This window comes from Cololabis saira, chromosome 16, assembly GCF_033807715.1.
Source record: "Cololabis saira isolate AMF1-May2022 chromosome 16, fColSai1.1, whole genome shotgun sequence".
NCBI classification, from domain to species: domain Eukaryota; kingdom Metazoa; phylum Chordata; class Actinopteri; order Beloniformes; family Belonidae; genus Cololabis; species Cololabis saira.
Window position 1 is genome coordinate 37,996,836 of NC_084602.1, and position 16,869 is coordinate 38,013,704.

A 16,869-nucleotide genomic window follows, 5' to 3' on the forward strand; every position below is an offset into this window, starting at 1 on the left:
TAAAACATAAACCTGTCCTGCTTAACTTAAAACCGTATAAATTAATATAAAACAATAAAAAGAAAGCAGAACATCCATTCTGTAATAGTGCACATTTTTAGTGCAATAACAAAAGTGCAAACAGAAAGTCTGTAGAAAACTTGTAAACCTATTTGTGCCTAAAAATCCATGCTACAGTTGTAGTAAAACAGAAAAAAATAACAAACTCAACAGCTCAATGCCATTTTCCATTGGCATTTTATGACTATTTTTTGACTACGGAAGATTAGGGCCAGGCAGAATAAAAATAAAAATAATATTTTAGAGGAGGAGGATTTCATTATGCAAAAGTCGAAATGTCGAGAAAAAAGTTGAAATGACGAGATTAATGTTGAAATTTCAACAATAAAGTCTAAATTTCATGAATAAAGTCTAAATTTCGCCTTCTTTCTCATCATTTCAACTTTATTCACAAAATTTTTACTTTTTTCTCAACATTTCGACTTTGTTCTCGAATTTGTACTTCAACATTTATGTCGACATTTCGACTTTTTTCTCGAAGTGCACAATAAAAATTTTTTTTTCCCCTCTCAAATATTTTTCGAAATCGAAAGTCGAAATGTCGACATAAATGTTGAAGTACAAATTCGAGAAAAAAGTCGAAATGTTGAGAAAAAAGTAAAGATTTTGTGAATAAAGTTGAAATGATGAGAAAAAAGGCGAAATTTAGACTTTATTCATGAAATTTTGACTTTATTGTTGAAATTGTATTTCAACATTAATCTCGACATTTCAACTTTTTTCTCGACATTTAGACTTTTTTCTCGACATTTAGACTTTTTTCTCGAAGCCCTAATACTCTCCGTATTTTGACTCTCACAGTAATACGGGACAAGGTGTGTCCTTTTTCAGTTCTATACGGGACGCGTACTTTAGTTTATAAATACGGGACAATTCTGTTTTCTGAGTATTAGGACCATGCAGGAGAAAAATATTTGAGAGGGGAAGATTTCTTTTTATTGTGCACTTCGAGAAAAAAGTCGAAATGTCAAGAAAAAAGTCGAAATGTCGAGAATAAAGTCGAAAGATTAATGTTGAAATACAATTTCAAGAATAAAGTCGAAATTTCGAGAATAAAGTCGAAAGATTAATGTTGAAATAATGTAATAATGTTTTTTCTCAACATTTCAACTTTTTTCTCGAAATTGTACTTCAACAGTATTCTCGACATTTCGACTTTTTTATCAATATTTCGACTTTTTTCTCGAAATTTCGACTTTCTTCTTTGCATTTCGACTTTTTTCTCAAAGTGCATAATAAAAAAAAAAATCTTCCTCCTCAAAAATATTATTTTATTTTTCTCCTGCCTGGCTCACTGTAAAGCCTGGGATATACTTGCTGTTGCTGGTGCTTGCGTTTGCGTCCGTTCGCTTGCACTACCAACTGCAACGTTGTAGTACGCGAGGAGAGCGTTGTACCGGCGGTGACCGATAGGGGGCAGTAAGCAGATCAACAGTTGGAAAAGTGATTAAATATTTAGTAGCAGCGGTAGTAGCAGCAGCAGATTAGAACAACCAACAAGTTTACATGACACCATTGGATGATGTAGGAGATTATAACATTGCTTTGGTTGCAATCTCGGCAAAGGAAACGGCGCCAGCGACCTCCGCGTCGTCACTTGAGGCTTTTGGGAAGAAAAAAAAATACATGTGAAGCCTAAATTGTATTTTTGCCTTTTCAAGTCCCGTTTTTCTCACTTTATTTGCCTTTTCCGTCCCACTCGTCGTCCGTGTCGTCCAGAGAAAGACCTTCCCGAGCCGCCGTGTTGCGGTACTCCCGACACTCCAGCTCGGCTCTGCAGGACACAAGCACGTGGGCGGTGTTGAACCTGCACGACGGCACTCATTGATTATTCAAAAGCAGATTAATAAGTCGCACTTTTTGAGAAACTGGACACAGTCGTGGTGGCCGTATATTTGGGCGACCCTGGCGGGTTTGTCCCCGCAGCTGTCCTCCTTGTCCACGGGGGCGTGGAAGTGGTGCAGCAGTCGCAGGACGGCCAGGTGACCGGATTCAGCAGCGTAGTGGGCGGCCGTCCATCCGTGCTCCGTCCTCAGGCTCGGCCTGGCCCCGTGCTCCAGGAGGACGCAGACGATTTCTGTATGTCCTGTGGAAGTAGTAGCTATTATATATATATATATATATACACATACATACATACATACATACATACATACATACATACATACATACATACATACGTGTGTATAAACATTGTTGCATCATACGTATATGTATACATATATATGTGTGTGTATGTGTATATGCATATATATGTACTGTATGTATTTATATATATATATATATATGTATATATGTATTTGTATATATATATATATATATATGCATATACACACACATATATATGTATACATATAGATAGATAGATAGATATGCTTTATTCCAGACTCAAGGTCCATACAAAAATACAATCAAAAGACACACAGTACAAAAAAGATTAAAAAACACAAAGATAAAAAATAGTCTAATGACTCATTTTAAGAGACACTTATACCAGTGTTCCCAAAACTGAGACGTGCAGCGTGTGGCACTGTACATAATGTTCACCAGTACCACAACAATTTGATTTTCAGAATCATTTAACCGACAAATAAACCTGTACATTATATTTCTCAAAACAGATTGCAGTGTGTTCACTCCAGCACTCACAAACATCTCACTTGCGCTAGTCCATCTGGGCCTTTTTAACAGTATCCTCAGAGCATCATTGTATGCCACTTGTAGTTTCTGAAGGCTGGCTTTTTTATAGGTCAACCACAGATGTGCAGTGTACAAAGGTGAACAATACATTTTGAACAGAGTCAACTTCACTCCAACAGTACAACAACCGAATTTACGTGACAATACATTTGCTCTCACATACAACATACGACACTGACGATAAATGTCCTCGTCATCTGTCAGTTGGTCTGTGATCACATGACCAAGATATTTCACTTCACTACAGATATTCAGGACATTACCTGACAGTTTAAAGTCAGGAAAAATCATATATCTATCTTCCACGGTTCTGCAGATCATAATAACACTTTTTGAATCGTTATATTTTACATCCTGTTGTTCTCCATACACAGAACACACATTAAGGAGCTGCTGCAGACCAGCTGAGCTCGGGCTAAAAATCACACAATCATCTGCGTACATAAGATGATTCATCACTGTACTGCCAACCATACAGCCAGTTTTACATAAGCTTAATTTATTTGATAGATCGTTCATGTAGAAATTAAATAAAATAGGTGATAAGATGCTCCCCTGTCTTACTCCATTACTGACATGAAAAGGAGCAGACATACAGTTGTCCCATTTAACCTGCATGGTCTGTTGGGCGTACCAATAGGACAGGATTCTGACTATGTAATTAGGGACACCTGCTGCACCCAATTTTTTAAATAATTTCCCATGATTCACCCGGTCAAATGCCTTAGACGCATCTAAAAAACACATAAAAATAGATGAATTTTTTCTCTTATAGTTACTCAGCAGTTCCTTTAAAACATATATACACATATCTGTACCGTGTCTCGGTTTAAAACCAAATTGATTATCTGTAGAAATAATCAATTCATTAATTCTCTCCAGGAGAATTTGTTCAACAACTTTCGACAATATATTAGCAAGAGCGATAGGTCTATAGTTATCTGAGCAACCCACTTTTCCTGCTTTATCCTTAACCACAGGAACCAGCAGCACTGTCATCATAGAGTCTGGAAGAAACCCATGGACCATGAGGGCAGTGAAGCATAGGGCAAGAAGTGGAGCTAACCTTGAACTTGCAAATTTAAGATGTTCAGCAGAGACAGAATCCATACCTGTTGTCTTATTTACTGATAAGTTTTTAATCGCTTGAGAAACCTCATGAGACTTGATTGAATCTACATTTTCAACATTAGCTACTTGATAGCCTTTAGACCGAACACAGTTAAACAATTTACTATAATGCTGTCGCCAGAGCTCAACAATAGCATTTGCACCAGAGACTCCATCTACTATACATGGTAAGGAGGGTTTGCTGTTACTAATGTGTTTCACCTCTTTCCAGAAAGCTTTATTATTATTTAAAAGTTTCTTGGCCATAGAGTCAGCCCTCAAACATTGCTCGTTTTTACTAATGAAACGTATTGCATATTTATATTTTGCATTTGTACTCTTCTTATATTCAAAAATGGGCCCCTGTCTTGGTTTACCAGCCATTGCCCAAGATTTAGTAGCCTCACGAGCCTCAGCATAGAATTCAGCCACATAAGTATTCCAACCAGGCCGGGCTTTTCCTCTCTTTTTACATTTAAGGTGAGGCTTACTAGCTTCAAGTAAAGCTGAGACAATATCTGTATACAGTGCAGAAATATCTGTTCTATGTTTGATGTTTGTACAATTACTGTTTTTACACATGAGTGCCTCTCTAGACAGATATATATTGCTCAATAATTGATCAGTATATTCACAATAGGAAGCAATGTCTTCACATGAAAGAGAGGACCAGTCCAAGTTACCAAGATTAGAGTTATTTTCACATTTTACAGTTGCAGGTATGTACTCAGATCTAATAACCATTTTTACAGGAATGTGATCAGAAGTGGATACATCATATAAGATTTCCATGTGTGCCAAAGATGCGTGAGCATCAGCTGTAGAGAGGCAATGGTCTAACCAAGACGTGGTGTGCCAGGCCTCACTTATATGTGTATAGCTTTCGGCTGGCAAGAACTCTCTGCTAGAAAGTATTAAATTATTATCTCTACAGAGATGATTTAGGTGATTAGCAAAAATTGACCTCTTGTCTGAAATGTCTGCATTCATATCCCCAACAATAAAAATATTTGTGAAACACTCATTTTGTAAATAGGAACTAATAAAGGCAAGTTTATTTACATAGTCTTCTTCATTATGATGGCATTCATATGGAGTGTAGATATTTAAAATTATAAATTCCTTATCACGCTGTGTCAAATGTATAGCAATACACCAGTCCACACCAAGCCTAACGACATTTATCGCTGAGTCCAGTTTCTTATTCCACAGAATTGCCACACCTCCTGGAATTCTGCCCCTTTTTATACCCAGGCTGAGGTCAGTGGTTGACTCTCCAACACCATGAAAATTGTCACTGATGGAGTTTAGTCCCTTTAAATCCTGCTTTGCTAGGAACGTTTCCTGTAGGCACAGAATGTCACAGTGCTCCAACAACTGATCGACAATAATGCGGCGAGCTTTATCCTCAGCACTTTGACCTAAGCGCAGGCCACGACAGTTGTATGACAGGACGCTTATATCCATAGCAACATCAGACTTGGGCGTTCATGCCAATAGCGAGCACACTCGTAGCCCCAGCAAATAGAGTAGCCGCATTAGCACTAGCACCAATGACTCCAGCTTTACGTGGTTCATAAAAACGCCGCACATACGCTCCCTCCGGCCAGAGCTCTGGGTTGTACATATCACCAACTTCTTTGCATTCAGCGGATATTTTAAACGATGCGTATCTGTTGTTTACAGTAACAATCCTTTCACATGACACATCACGTCCAAGTTTATTCTCAAGATGAGCGCGCAGTATTTCAGCGTCTATGTCGGGTGAAAACCTAGTTGCAAAGACACTCACCCGTTTAGTTGTTATCATCTTGATGTTTCCTGCAGCTCCAGTGCCCACAATAGTTTTGCCAGCTTTCTTCTGTCCCAACACAGATTTGCCGGTGCGTAATCCCTGTTGGGCATCCTCTGTGCGCTTCCGTTGCCCCTTTTTCACAACTTGGCTCCACTTTGGAGACCCAGGCGAGTGCGTCGTTAATCCAGAGCTAACTGCTGGTGTAGCACTCTCCACTGTTAGAAGCAGCGGTCCCTGTGCCTCTCCTCGGCGTCTGTCATCTGAAGTTTCAGTCACCTCCGTTGAGCCGTCAGCGCTTCCAACAGCCGCTGAGTTGGTAGCATGCGCGGCACTAGCATTCTCTGCGTCCAGCCGCCTCACCGGCGCAACGAAGCCAGCACGGCCGTGGTCAGCGTGCTGCTCCAGGGCACAAACCCGACGGTTCACGTCCGCCATGACTGCATGCAAACCTTCGCTCGTTTCAGTCTGCAGGTGTAACGCATGTTTCATGGCAGATACCTCAGTGTGTAGCTGCTCTACTTTTCGGAGCAAGCCGCAGACGTCCATGTTAGTAAAAGTCACAGGTGGCAGCTCATCCAAATAGTGAGATACAAATCTCGGAACATTATCTCCGCACTCATTCAACACTTTGAGACAGCTCTTGATGTTATTGGCGTCTTTTTGTGTTCCTTTGTGTGATATGTTCCGTTGCGTGGTAGGACAGAGTTCAAACAGCATTTTCTTTGAAGCCTCTATCCAATCTGAGCCGAAGCTGTTGGCAGCTAACAGGATAATCTCATCCTGACTTAATGTTCTTATTTTCATAGTAAGGAAGTGTAAAAGTTCATCTTCCACTATGACTTTGCCATCAACAGTCTTGTATATTTCTGGTTTTAATCGAGCTCTGGCAAACACTGGAGCACCTGAGGAGCATGCTGCTGTGACGTCCGCCATTGATTGATCTAGAGCTAGAGAGTTCAAGAGAGGAGGCAGGCTCCAAACAGTCCAGCATCAAACTAGGCCTCAAACAATTCTAAGGCAGACTGATACTAAAATGTCACGAAATAAATGTCACAGAGATCTCAGAGTGAGAAAATCTTGAAGATCTTGCAAAACATCCAAAATTCAGACCCAGTATGAATAAAATATCTCACATGAAGTGACTTAAAACATTACGATTCCACAGACCTGACAAACAAAGGGTTGACATAGCTGCCATCTTCATATACATATGGTGCACATATATATATGTATATGTATATATATATATATATATATATATATATATATATGTATATATATATATATGTATATGTATATATATATATATATATATATATATATATATATATATATATATATATATATATATATAGTGTGTGTGTCTATATATATGTATGTACTGTATGTATGTACAGGACTGTGTCAGAAAATTTGAATATTGTGATAAAGTTCTTTATTTTCTGTAATGCAATTAAAAAAACAAAAATGTCATGCATTCTGGATTCATTACAAATCAACTGGAATATTGCAAGCCTTTTATTATTTTAATATTGCTGATTATGGCTTACAGTTTAAGATTAAGATTCCCAGAATATTCTAATTTTTTGAGATAGGATATTTGAGTTTTCTTAAGCTGTAAGCCATGATCAGCAATATTAAAATAATAAAAGGCTTGCAATATTTCAGTTGATTTGTAATAAATCCAGAATGTATGACATTTTTGCATTACAGAAAATAAAGGACTTTATCACAATATTCTAATTTTCTGAGACAGTCCTGTGTATATGTGTATATATATATATATATATATATATATATATATATATATATATATATATATATATATATATATATATATATATATATATATATATATATAAACTCTGCGCCAATGTTTTTCCTCCTTGTCATTGTGTTAACAAAACACCCAAAAGCTCCAGACCAGCAAGACTGTAACAGAGATGTTTGCTGATAATAAACTGTGTTTTCTAGCAGAAGCTTTCTGATACTGAAGCTGCACTTTTCATTCTTTCTAATAATCGATGGTAACTTGTTTTTCCTGTGACGTATTATTGATTGATTGACATTGATGTGACGGAGTTCCCCGTGAAGGTCAACGGGAGAGCAGCCTGTTACAGGGACTAAAGGCTGATTTATGGTTCCGCGTTACACCAACGCAGAGCTTACGGCGTAGGGTACGGCGTAGGCTCTGCGTCGATTTAACGCGGGACCATAATTCAGGTAAGACTCACCTGCGCCGTCGTACATCTACACCCCCCTACACACGCACCTTTGGCCGCCGCCCAGTGGAGGGGCGTCTTGTTGCCCCAGTCCACGTCCTTCTCGTTGGGGCTGCACTTGTTCTCCCTGAGGAACTGCTCGACCTCCTCGCAGCGTCCCGCCGCGGCCGCCTGGTGCAGCTCCGTCATGGCGCGTTGCCTGGCAACGGCGGATGCGCAACAGTGGCGTCGCGCGTTGCCTAGCGACGGCGGATGGACGGCAAGGCCGCCCCCTTCCATCGCAGAACCGATGTTCTGCCAATTTCTGCTGATTTGCCAAAAAAAATGATAACTTATGGTTTTCTACCCTTTTTAGAGCTACAATTTTACTGTCTTTTACTCAGTAGGCTAGTATGTTTTTAATGACCTGCCTGGTTAAATAAAGGCCAATGACTGAATGAATATCAAATAAAGCGATAGAATTGTTTTTTTTTCTCTTTATTGTATAATGTTCACAAAGTGTAATGCAATTCATGTCATGGGTGGTGTATTTTGAAGGATCAAATACTCAACATCCCATATTATCCATTTTACATCGTGCAAGAAATTATGCAAACTTTGAAAATCTACAAAGTAGCATTTCTCGCAGGTAGCAGAAATTGGCAGAACACAGGTGTTCTGCCAATTTCTGCTGCTTTGCCAAAAAATGCTACCTAATGGCTTTCTACCTTTTGTAGAGGTACAATTTTACTGTGTTTTACTCCCTAAACCACTTCCTTCCCCCCCCCAAGTGGTCCTTGTCGCTTGCCAGGCTGTCATTGTAAATAAGAATGTTTTTAATGACCTGCCTGGTTAAATATTTATTTTATTTTATTTCCTTTATTTAACCAGGCAAGCAAATTAAGAACAAATTTCTTATTTTCAAGTGCAGCCTAGGGGGAGTAAGGGGAGTGGGGAGCTGAGATGAAAAAGAAATAAATAAATAATAAATAAAGGCCAATGACTGAATGAATATCAAATAAAGTGATAGAATTAGTTTTTTTTTCTCTCTTTATTGTTTAATGTTCACAAAGTGTAATGCAATTCATGTCATGGGTAATGTATTTTGTATTTTGAAGGATCAAATAGTCAACATCCCATATTATCAATTTTACATCGTGCAAGAAATGATGGGCGTGGCAATCAAACTTTTTGAAAATCGACTGTGCGCATGCGCTGAACCACAAAAGTAGCATTTCTCGGCAGGTAGCAAGGATTGGCAGAACACCGGTGACCAGCGGTGCGTCTGAAATGCCATACTAAAAAAGTATACTCGGCACACTTTTGAGTAAATATCAGTAGTATGCATTAATTGGGACGTACTGCTCAGAGGGCACACGTCACTTCCTGCCGTTGGGAGAGGGAGTTGTTACCATGGTAACAGCTCCTGTAACAGCAGCAGTAGCAGCTCCTCTCTTTCCTGTTTATCCTGGCTGAAACAAGATGACATTATATAATATTATATACGAATATTATATTATATGATATTATTCTGCTTAATATCATACTTATGACATACGTATATGGGCAGCACTTAGCAACCAAACACAGCTGCATTGCATTGTGGGAAGCTTCTGCTTAGCTAGTGTCAATCAATCCACATTAATAAATGTCTCCAGAATGAGTATGTATAGTACATACTATTGAGTACGTACTAATGTTTCGGACGCACTAAAAAATCTCACGTACTGTTTTTGCTACTCATTAGGTTGGAGGTATGGGATTTCGGACGCAGCCCGGGACTCATCGAGTCACAACTTTATGTTGAACCAGTTAAAGGCAGGGTTGCCAACCGTCCTTTGAAAAACGGAACCGTCCCGTATTTATAAACTAAAGTACGCGTCCCGTATTGAGCTGAAAAGTGACGCACTTTGTCCCGTATTACTGTGAGAGTCAAAAAATAAAATGCCAATGGAAAATGGCATTGTGGAGTTCCTAAGTTATTTTTTTCTGTTTTACTACAACTGTAGCTACAGTAATGGCCTTTGAGGCACAAATATGTTTTCAAGTTTTCTACAGACTTTCTGTTTGCACTCTTGTTATTGCACTAAAAATGTGCACTATAGAATGGATGTTCTGCTTTCTTTCTATTGTTTATATTAATTTATACAATTTTAAGTTAAGCAGGACAGGTTTCTGTTTAAGAAAGATACTTATTTTATTCAGTTTATTTTGTATTGAAGTGAATTGCTGGATAATTTGTATTCCACGTGTCCATGGCATTCAAAAATATGCATCTAATTCAATTCAGGTTTGAGTCAAACAGTTAAAAAGTCGTTTCACTTACAAAAAAAAGGGGCAAAAAAAATTCACCACGCCAGGAAGGGTGAAGGCAATAGGGTTGAGGTGTCCCTTATTTTTCAGGGAGTTGGCAACCCTAGTTGAAGAGTCATTATTAAATTAAAGTTATCCATCAACTTATTCTTTAAATCATAAAACTAAATGTTAGTTTATTTTAATTGCACAGCTCAAAAAAAATTTGATTAGATTGTCCTTTATCCCTCAATGGGGAAATTTGCTTTGTGCAGCAGCAGGACACACAACACACAAATGCAGCGAAAGGGTAAAAAAAGTAAAAAAAATATATAATTACAAAATATACACAGTATATACATTGGAATGAAAATAGTGCAGTACAAGAAAGAAAAAAAACTGTGCAAAAAAAAAAGCAGGTAGGATGTTTATGAGGTAGACGGATATTGCACATGTTACTGTCCGTTTACTGCTGTGAAAATGCCAGACAATGATACACAGACACTAAAGGTTCAGAAAAGGAACCAAAAACTAAATTATTTCCACATATTTTAGGTTAATTGACGGAGATATATCATCTATATGATCAGAAACATCATCCATTGAAGTAGAAGAGAAGTGTTGACGAACCGACCCCCATCCCCGTCACATGTTCGGGGTCCACTACACTGAAGCCCCGTTTACACGTAGCAAAAACGGTGGTGTTTTCATGCGTTTTGGCGTTTGTTTACACGGAAATGAAGCTCAAATTCACCAAAAACGATCATTTCTGAAAACTCCGTCTTCACATTTGCTTGATAACGGAGGGAAACTGACATTTAGGCATCAGAATGGCACATTATGCAACAGAAACGTGTCATGCAGCATCATGTTTGAGACCTGCGTTTACAATTTGCTTGGCCACTGTAGTTACTCGTGTCATTTGTTGTTTTTTCCAGGATTCAGATTAGTAGCATGACTATGCTTCTTGGTACACTGCCGCCTGTAGGTTTGGCTCATAGCACCTTTTAACAGCGTATTTATGCGGATTCGTGTAAACAAGGGTATTTTTCAAAATGTAGAGGGGGAAATATAAATTTTTGTAAATACCCGGCTATGTGTAAACGTGGCCTGAATTCATGCCTTGAATCTGGAATTTCTTAACACATTTCTGTCCAACTACTGTATATAAAAGGAAGTTATGTTGATGGCTGTCAGATTTTAATCTCACGTCTCATCTCTTTAGAACTTGAAACTGTCCAAAACATTCAATTAGATCTTGGGGGATCTAATGAACACGATGCAGAAGCCTACTGCACCTCGAGTCCCTCGGCTGAATGAACATAGCCTGTCGAGATCTTTTATTTTGAAAATCTACAGGAAAAACATGCTTTTGGGGGCTCACGATGGAGAGGAACCACACATTTTCCCTTCCAAGCAAGAACTGAATGCTCATTGAGCCAAAAATATTTCATTAACGGCTTTATTTTTTTTTTTTTTTAATATTTAGTAAAATGTATAGACAAGCAGAGATTGGTGGATGACGACTGATTGAAACTCGGTTCCCTCGGAGGCACTTCTGTAGGTCTGGAGCTGAAGGACAAAAAGGTCACAATTTAAATCATTGAATCATTTGAATCATCGAATCACACGCTCTTCTTTTGAAGGAATTGTGTGACGACAGCACAGGGGATTTTACCTGAGAGAGAAGATGAAGGTTTTCCTTCCCATCATTGAGGAAATCATGATTTTAAATCCCCAAATTCTCCTCCATGGTCCCAGTTTTGTGCTGGCAAGCTGAAAAAGATCCCATGACAAAGTGACATTAGGAAACTTTAAGTTTGGGGGAAAAAAAAAATATATATATATAAAATAAAGTTGACTAACTTGGGTCCAAAGTGACATCACTGGTGTCCACTGCGTTCCAGTGTTTCTCCATCACTGCGTTCACAACCGTTCCGTCACATTCGATTTCAACTTCATAGTGAGGAACTCCAATCTCTGGGTGTTTGCCCACGCCGACCACCGTCAGGCCGAGTGGCTTGTCCACCAGCAAGCTGTAGAAATCATCGTAGGCCTTGTCGTCCCAGGAGCCCTTGGACTCATCGAACCCGTTCAGCCGGCACAGAAGGGCCCGAGGACTCATCTCCAGCAGGCTCTGAGTCAACGGCCTCACGCCGTCCAAGTCCACCTCAGACTCATTCCCGTAGTCGACGAACACAACCTGCAGGTTGTTTTGGGTTTTCCCGACTACCCGAGCCCGGTACCACTGGTTGTCGCTGGGGAACAGAGCGAGGCATCGACTGCCGAGGTTCTGGAGGAAGGTCTCGTCCTGTGGCGCCCGTCCAGCCTCTTGGGCGAGCTGAGAAACCTGGTGTAGGTCCTCCTCGTTGGCGAGCTGACACCAGAAGTAACACGGCTCGGCAATGCAAGTAGCGTACACCGCTTGGAAGTGATCACCCCTCTTGGGCGAGCAAGTACCTGCATCCTCCTCCGAAGGGTTTCCGTCGTCTTCAGCGGGAATAACCGGAGGCAGGCTTTCTGTTTCAGGTTCAGAACCGTCTCCTGAAGAAGGTTTCCAGTGTTTCTGCATCAGGTCATTAATGACGACATCACCACGTACCATTTTCACTTTATATTGGGGAACCGGACCCTCGGCACCGCGTTCCCTATCGAGGACAGTCACCCTGTGGAGCTTGTCGACCAAGACGTTGTAGAAGTCGTCGTAAACTTCGTCACCCCAGGAGCCCTCGGACTCGTCGTAGCCGCTCAAACGGCACAAAAACGCCTGAGGTGCCATCCCCAGCAGGCTCGGTGGCATCGACTTCACGTTGCCGATGTCGATATCAGACTCATTTCCGTAGTCGACGAACAGAACGTGGACTCCGACGTCGGTCTTTTGGAGAACCTGAGCCCTGTACCACTGGTCATCGCCGGAGAACCGAGCGAGGCAAGGACTGCCGGGCTCCAGCGGCTCGGGAGGAGCCGCCTCGCCGGGCGTCTGCCCCGCCTCCTGGGCCAGCCTGGACACCACGGCGAGGTCCGGCTGGTTGGAGTACTGGCACCAGAAGTACTCTGGCCCAACGATGCAGGAGGCGTACACGTCTGTGGTTCTGGTTCCAGAAATGTTCGGCCACGAGTAGTGGCGGGAGGAGGGGGAATCCTCGGAGGAAGTCTCTTCGTGCTCAAGAATGACAGCTGAAGATGCTTTTTCTACGTCGATGACGAGCGACTCTTGTTCAAGGACATGACGAGGAGGGCTCGTTCCTTCCAGCTTCAATGGTACGGCGAGGTCTCGTTCTGAGCAGTCTTCAGTTTCTGGCGGGTTTTTGGAGACCTGCGGGATAAAACCACAGTCGTTGTGGACTTTTGAGATTTCCTTTCTGGCTAACACGTTTACATTTACGGATCTGTCGAACAGTTCGACGAGCAGCGTCCCTCCTTCCCCTTTCGCTGCGACGGACATCGTAAAAGTGTGTCCGACAGCATGGTCCATGAACCACTGGTTGAGTTTCCGGTGCGTCTCTGCAGGGACCTTGAAGAGACCGAGTGGAACCGCCTGCACGGGAACGGATCTGACGTTGCTCACTTCAGGAGGAAAGGGGCGAACGTCTGCTTCGTCCACCACCAGGGTGTCTCCGTAGTCCACCAGGTGCACTCTAGGTTTTGGGGATACTTCTACAACTCGACCTCTGTACCACTCGTCGTCATCGTACCGGACCAAGCAAGCGCTGCCGAGTCCAAGGGGACGATCCGAGCTCCGAGGCCGAGCTACGAGTTCTGCAACGTCACTTTTTATCTTCTCGACCAAGCGTGAATTCCTGCAGAGTTGGCAGTAGAACAGCCCAAAATTCTCCGACGAGGTAACCAAGACTTTTTCTTTGTCACCCACGTCAATATTGCTAGTGGCGTAGTCGTAACCGTCCGACAGGACTTGCCGCATGTCCTCGGACTCCAGGAGTCGGCACGCACTCTCCGACCCAGATTCAATGTCCACCACCTTGAGCTCCCGGCCGTCGCCGTCAGACGTCACGTCTTTGATGACGCATTTCAACCCGATCCCCGACGACACGCTGGACTCCACAAACCTCCGAAATTTGGCCACTTCATCATCGGCCCGAGCGGTGGCGGAGTCGTCGGTGGGATTCCTCCGACCGAACAGGCAACACTGAACCGCCTGCGGATCCAGCTTCAGGAAAGCCGGGTCCAGTAGGCGAAGGTCTCGCAGGGGGACCGTCCCGGTTCGACCACAATCGATGAATCTCAGATCCACGAGGGGGGACTCGGGACCCACGATGATCTTGGCCCTGCACCACATGCCGTCGTCGGGGTTACGAGCGGCATAGATGGAGTTGACTAGAGGTTGAGGATGAGCTGATGTAGCGTAGTGGTTCTGCAGGTCCTGTGTGAGGCGGTCCAGAGAGTCAGCGCTCTCCGTCGTTTGGCACCAGAACCTCTGCAGACTTTCGATGCTGGAGACGTTCACGCCGACACTCGTCCCCACAGCGAACGCTCGGCTTTGTCCCAGTAAACCTTCAGCTTCGGTGCCTCGGTGATGTAAATCCATGATTAGCTTGCTTCCCAGGAACAGGGGCTCGTCGTTGACGGTTGGATCTTGTTCCACATTGTTGAGGAAAACATCGTTGATGCACGAACCGTCGGCTGCATAGAGCGTCGCCTGGTAGACGCCTCGGAGTTGATCGTAATGGTCGAATTTCGCCGTGACAGTCTGATTCAGGAGCAGCGATTTCAAGAGATCCGTCTCGTCCGCGGTCCACTCTCGTCCGGTTGCTTTCAATCCGCTCAGCGAGCAGAGATACGTGACGACCGGCATCCTTATGAACATCCCCGGCAACGGTCTCACGTCTCCGATGTTCACGGACTCGGCTCGTCCTTCGTCCACGTGGAAGACCCCCACGACGCAGTCGTCGCTCGCGACGTCTTGCTCGAGTAGAGAGCGGCGCCACCTGCCGTCGCTCCCACTGGCAGCGCACGGATCCCCACGGCGCCGCGGGTGAACGTCTTCGAGGACCGAACTCTCCTCGTAGTGCTGGCGGAGCTGATCGGACAGCAGCTTCATTGCCTTGGAAAAAATTAGGAGCTCGCAAAAGATGTTCTCTGGATCAGTTACATTGGTTACGTTAACGTTTTCAAAGGTGCCGGTCGACAGCTCGGGGTAGAAGTAGCGGACGAGTTGACGACTAGGATCCAGATTCGGTTCCTTGGTTAAACCAGAGACCTCGGCAGGGTCTCCTTTGACCGCATGCAGATAGTTTTGCACATATGCTTTAAATTTGCCCACATCGATCTCCTCTGCGGCACCGATCTTGCACATGTATTTGCAAAGAAACGGTATCTCGAGGAGGATGATCCTGTCGGGCATCAGCACGTGGTGAACCAGCCCCCTGATCCGCTTGCCGGGCAGGAAACCCAGAAACTTTGCGACTCTTTCAGGCAACTCGTTCTTGAGGAGGAGGACGTTTGCGAGGATGCAGGACTCGGTCTCGGGTGGGGGGAGGAAACTCTCTGACGGGCCCCACGCCAGAGCGTCTCGAGTGGCGACGTGGGGCTGGCCCTGGTCGATCAGAGAAACGCTGCAAGTGTCGCTCTCGGCCGAGAGGATTCTGGCTCGGTGCCACGTGTCGCTGATGCAGACCAGGCAGAGGTCGCCCAGCGTTCCTTCGGAGGCGGAAAACTTCCTCTGGGGGGTCTGAATGTCCCCTCTCATCTTGTCATGAATGTCTTTCCTTTCATCGTCCAAGTTTACCCATAATTCCAGCAGGCCTCGAGTCGGATTTAGATTGACTCTTGCGATGAGAACGTATACTTGTGATCCGGGTGTTGGGAGACCAGGAATTGAACACATTGTTGACTTCTCAGGTCAAAACGCACCTTGAAAGTGGACGAAAACATATTATTAAAATAAGAATTGGTGCTCAGTAGACGTGCAAGTCTCAAAACCACTTTTTGTGGTCCTGGTCTTGTCTCGGTCTCAGGTCTCTCGGTCTCGGATAATTGAGATGACGTTTCACAACAAGGTGACAGAATCTGGTATCAGCATATCTTCCTCTTGTTAATGTAAAGTTTTCTAAACTATTTATATTTTGCATTTGATTTAATGTTTTGGTGCATCTGCATGTGTCTGTATTTAATGTGTCAGGTCCATTTCAGTGATGCTGATATACGGTGTAATCTGATAACTATAATGGTAAATAATGTAATTTCAATCTTTAATATTTAAAATTCAGGTTTCATCTCCAAATTAATTCAAATTTAAATCAGTAACATTTACTATTCATGACTTTTCTGAGGTGGAGGGGGGTGTTGGAGGCTGGTTATTCTGCTAGAGGACTTTGGGACTAGTTAGTAGTCGTGTCAATCCTTAAAAGCACTGGAGTCAATCCTCCAATAGTGTAGAAATAGCGGTAGTGCAGTCGCCACACATATCTGATCTCAGCTGATGGATGGAAACATTTATAGTGAGTTCAACATCATCATCCACTTCTCTGTGTTATTGAGCTGCAGTTGAACCCAACTGAATACAGGCGGGTTTTGACTACAAGTCTAGTGCTCAGCATCCCAAGAAGGGTCCATTTCAACACGTTGCCCGTTTTTTAGCCAAATGTTTGTTCTCATCAGACAGAAATCAGTTTTCGAAATAAGATATTAAACCCTAAATGATGCAGAGATGAGGTTTTCAATCCTTAAAACAACTCTGTAGAAATACACATC

The 16,869-nt window shown here is 42.8% G+C and overlaps 2 protein-coding genes across 3 annotated transcripts; both read right to left on the reverse strand.

Annotated features, from left to right (window-relative positions):
• Positions 1-1,486: 1,486 nt before the first annotated feature.
• On the reverse strand, positions 1,487-8,081 carry LOC133462688 (ankyrin repeat domain-containing protein 66). Of its 2 annotated transcripts, none has more exons than XM_061744061.1 (3): positions 7,938-8,081; positions 1,918-2,137; positions 1,487-1,834 (listed from the first exon to the last, which is right to left on the reverse strand). In XM_061744061.1, the coding sequence occupies exons 1-3, from the start codon at positions 8,074-8,076 to the stop codon at positions 1,738-1,740; spliced, it is 456 nt and encodes a 151-aa protein (XP_061600045.1). In that variant the 5' UTR covers positions 8,077-8,081; the 3' UTR covers positions 1,487-1,737. The 2 variants fall into 2 exon arrangements, with proteins under 2 accessions (XP_061600045.1, XP_061600044.1); XM_061744060.1 differs by having other exon boundaries at positions 1,918-2,146.
• Positions 8,082-11,860: 3,779 nt separating this feature from the next.
• On the reverse strand, positions 11,861-16,003 carry LOC133462193 (tudor domain-containing 6-like). Its single transcript, XM_061743335.1, has 2 exons — positions 12,025-16,003; positions 11,861-11,934 (listed from the first exon to the last, which is right to left on the reverse strand). Exons 1-2 carry the CDS (start codon positions 16,001-16,003, stop codon positions 11,888-11,890), a joined length of 4,026 nt encoding a protein of 1,341 aa, XP_061599319.1. The 3' UTR covers positions 11,861-11,887.
• Between the last annotated feature and the right edge of the window lie 866 nt (positions 16,004-16,869).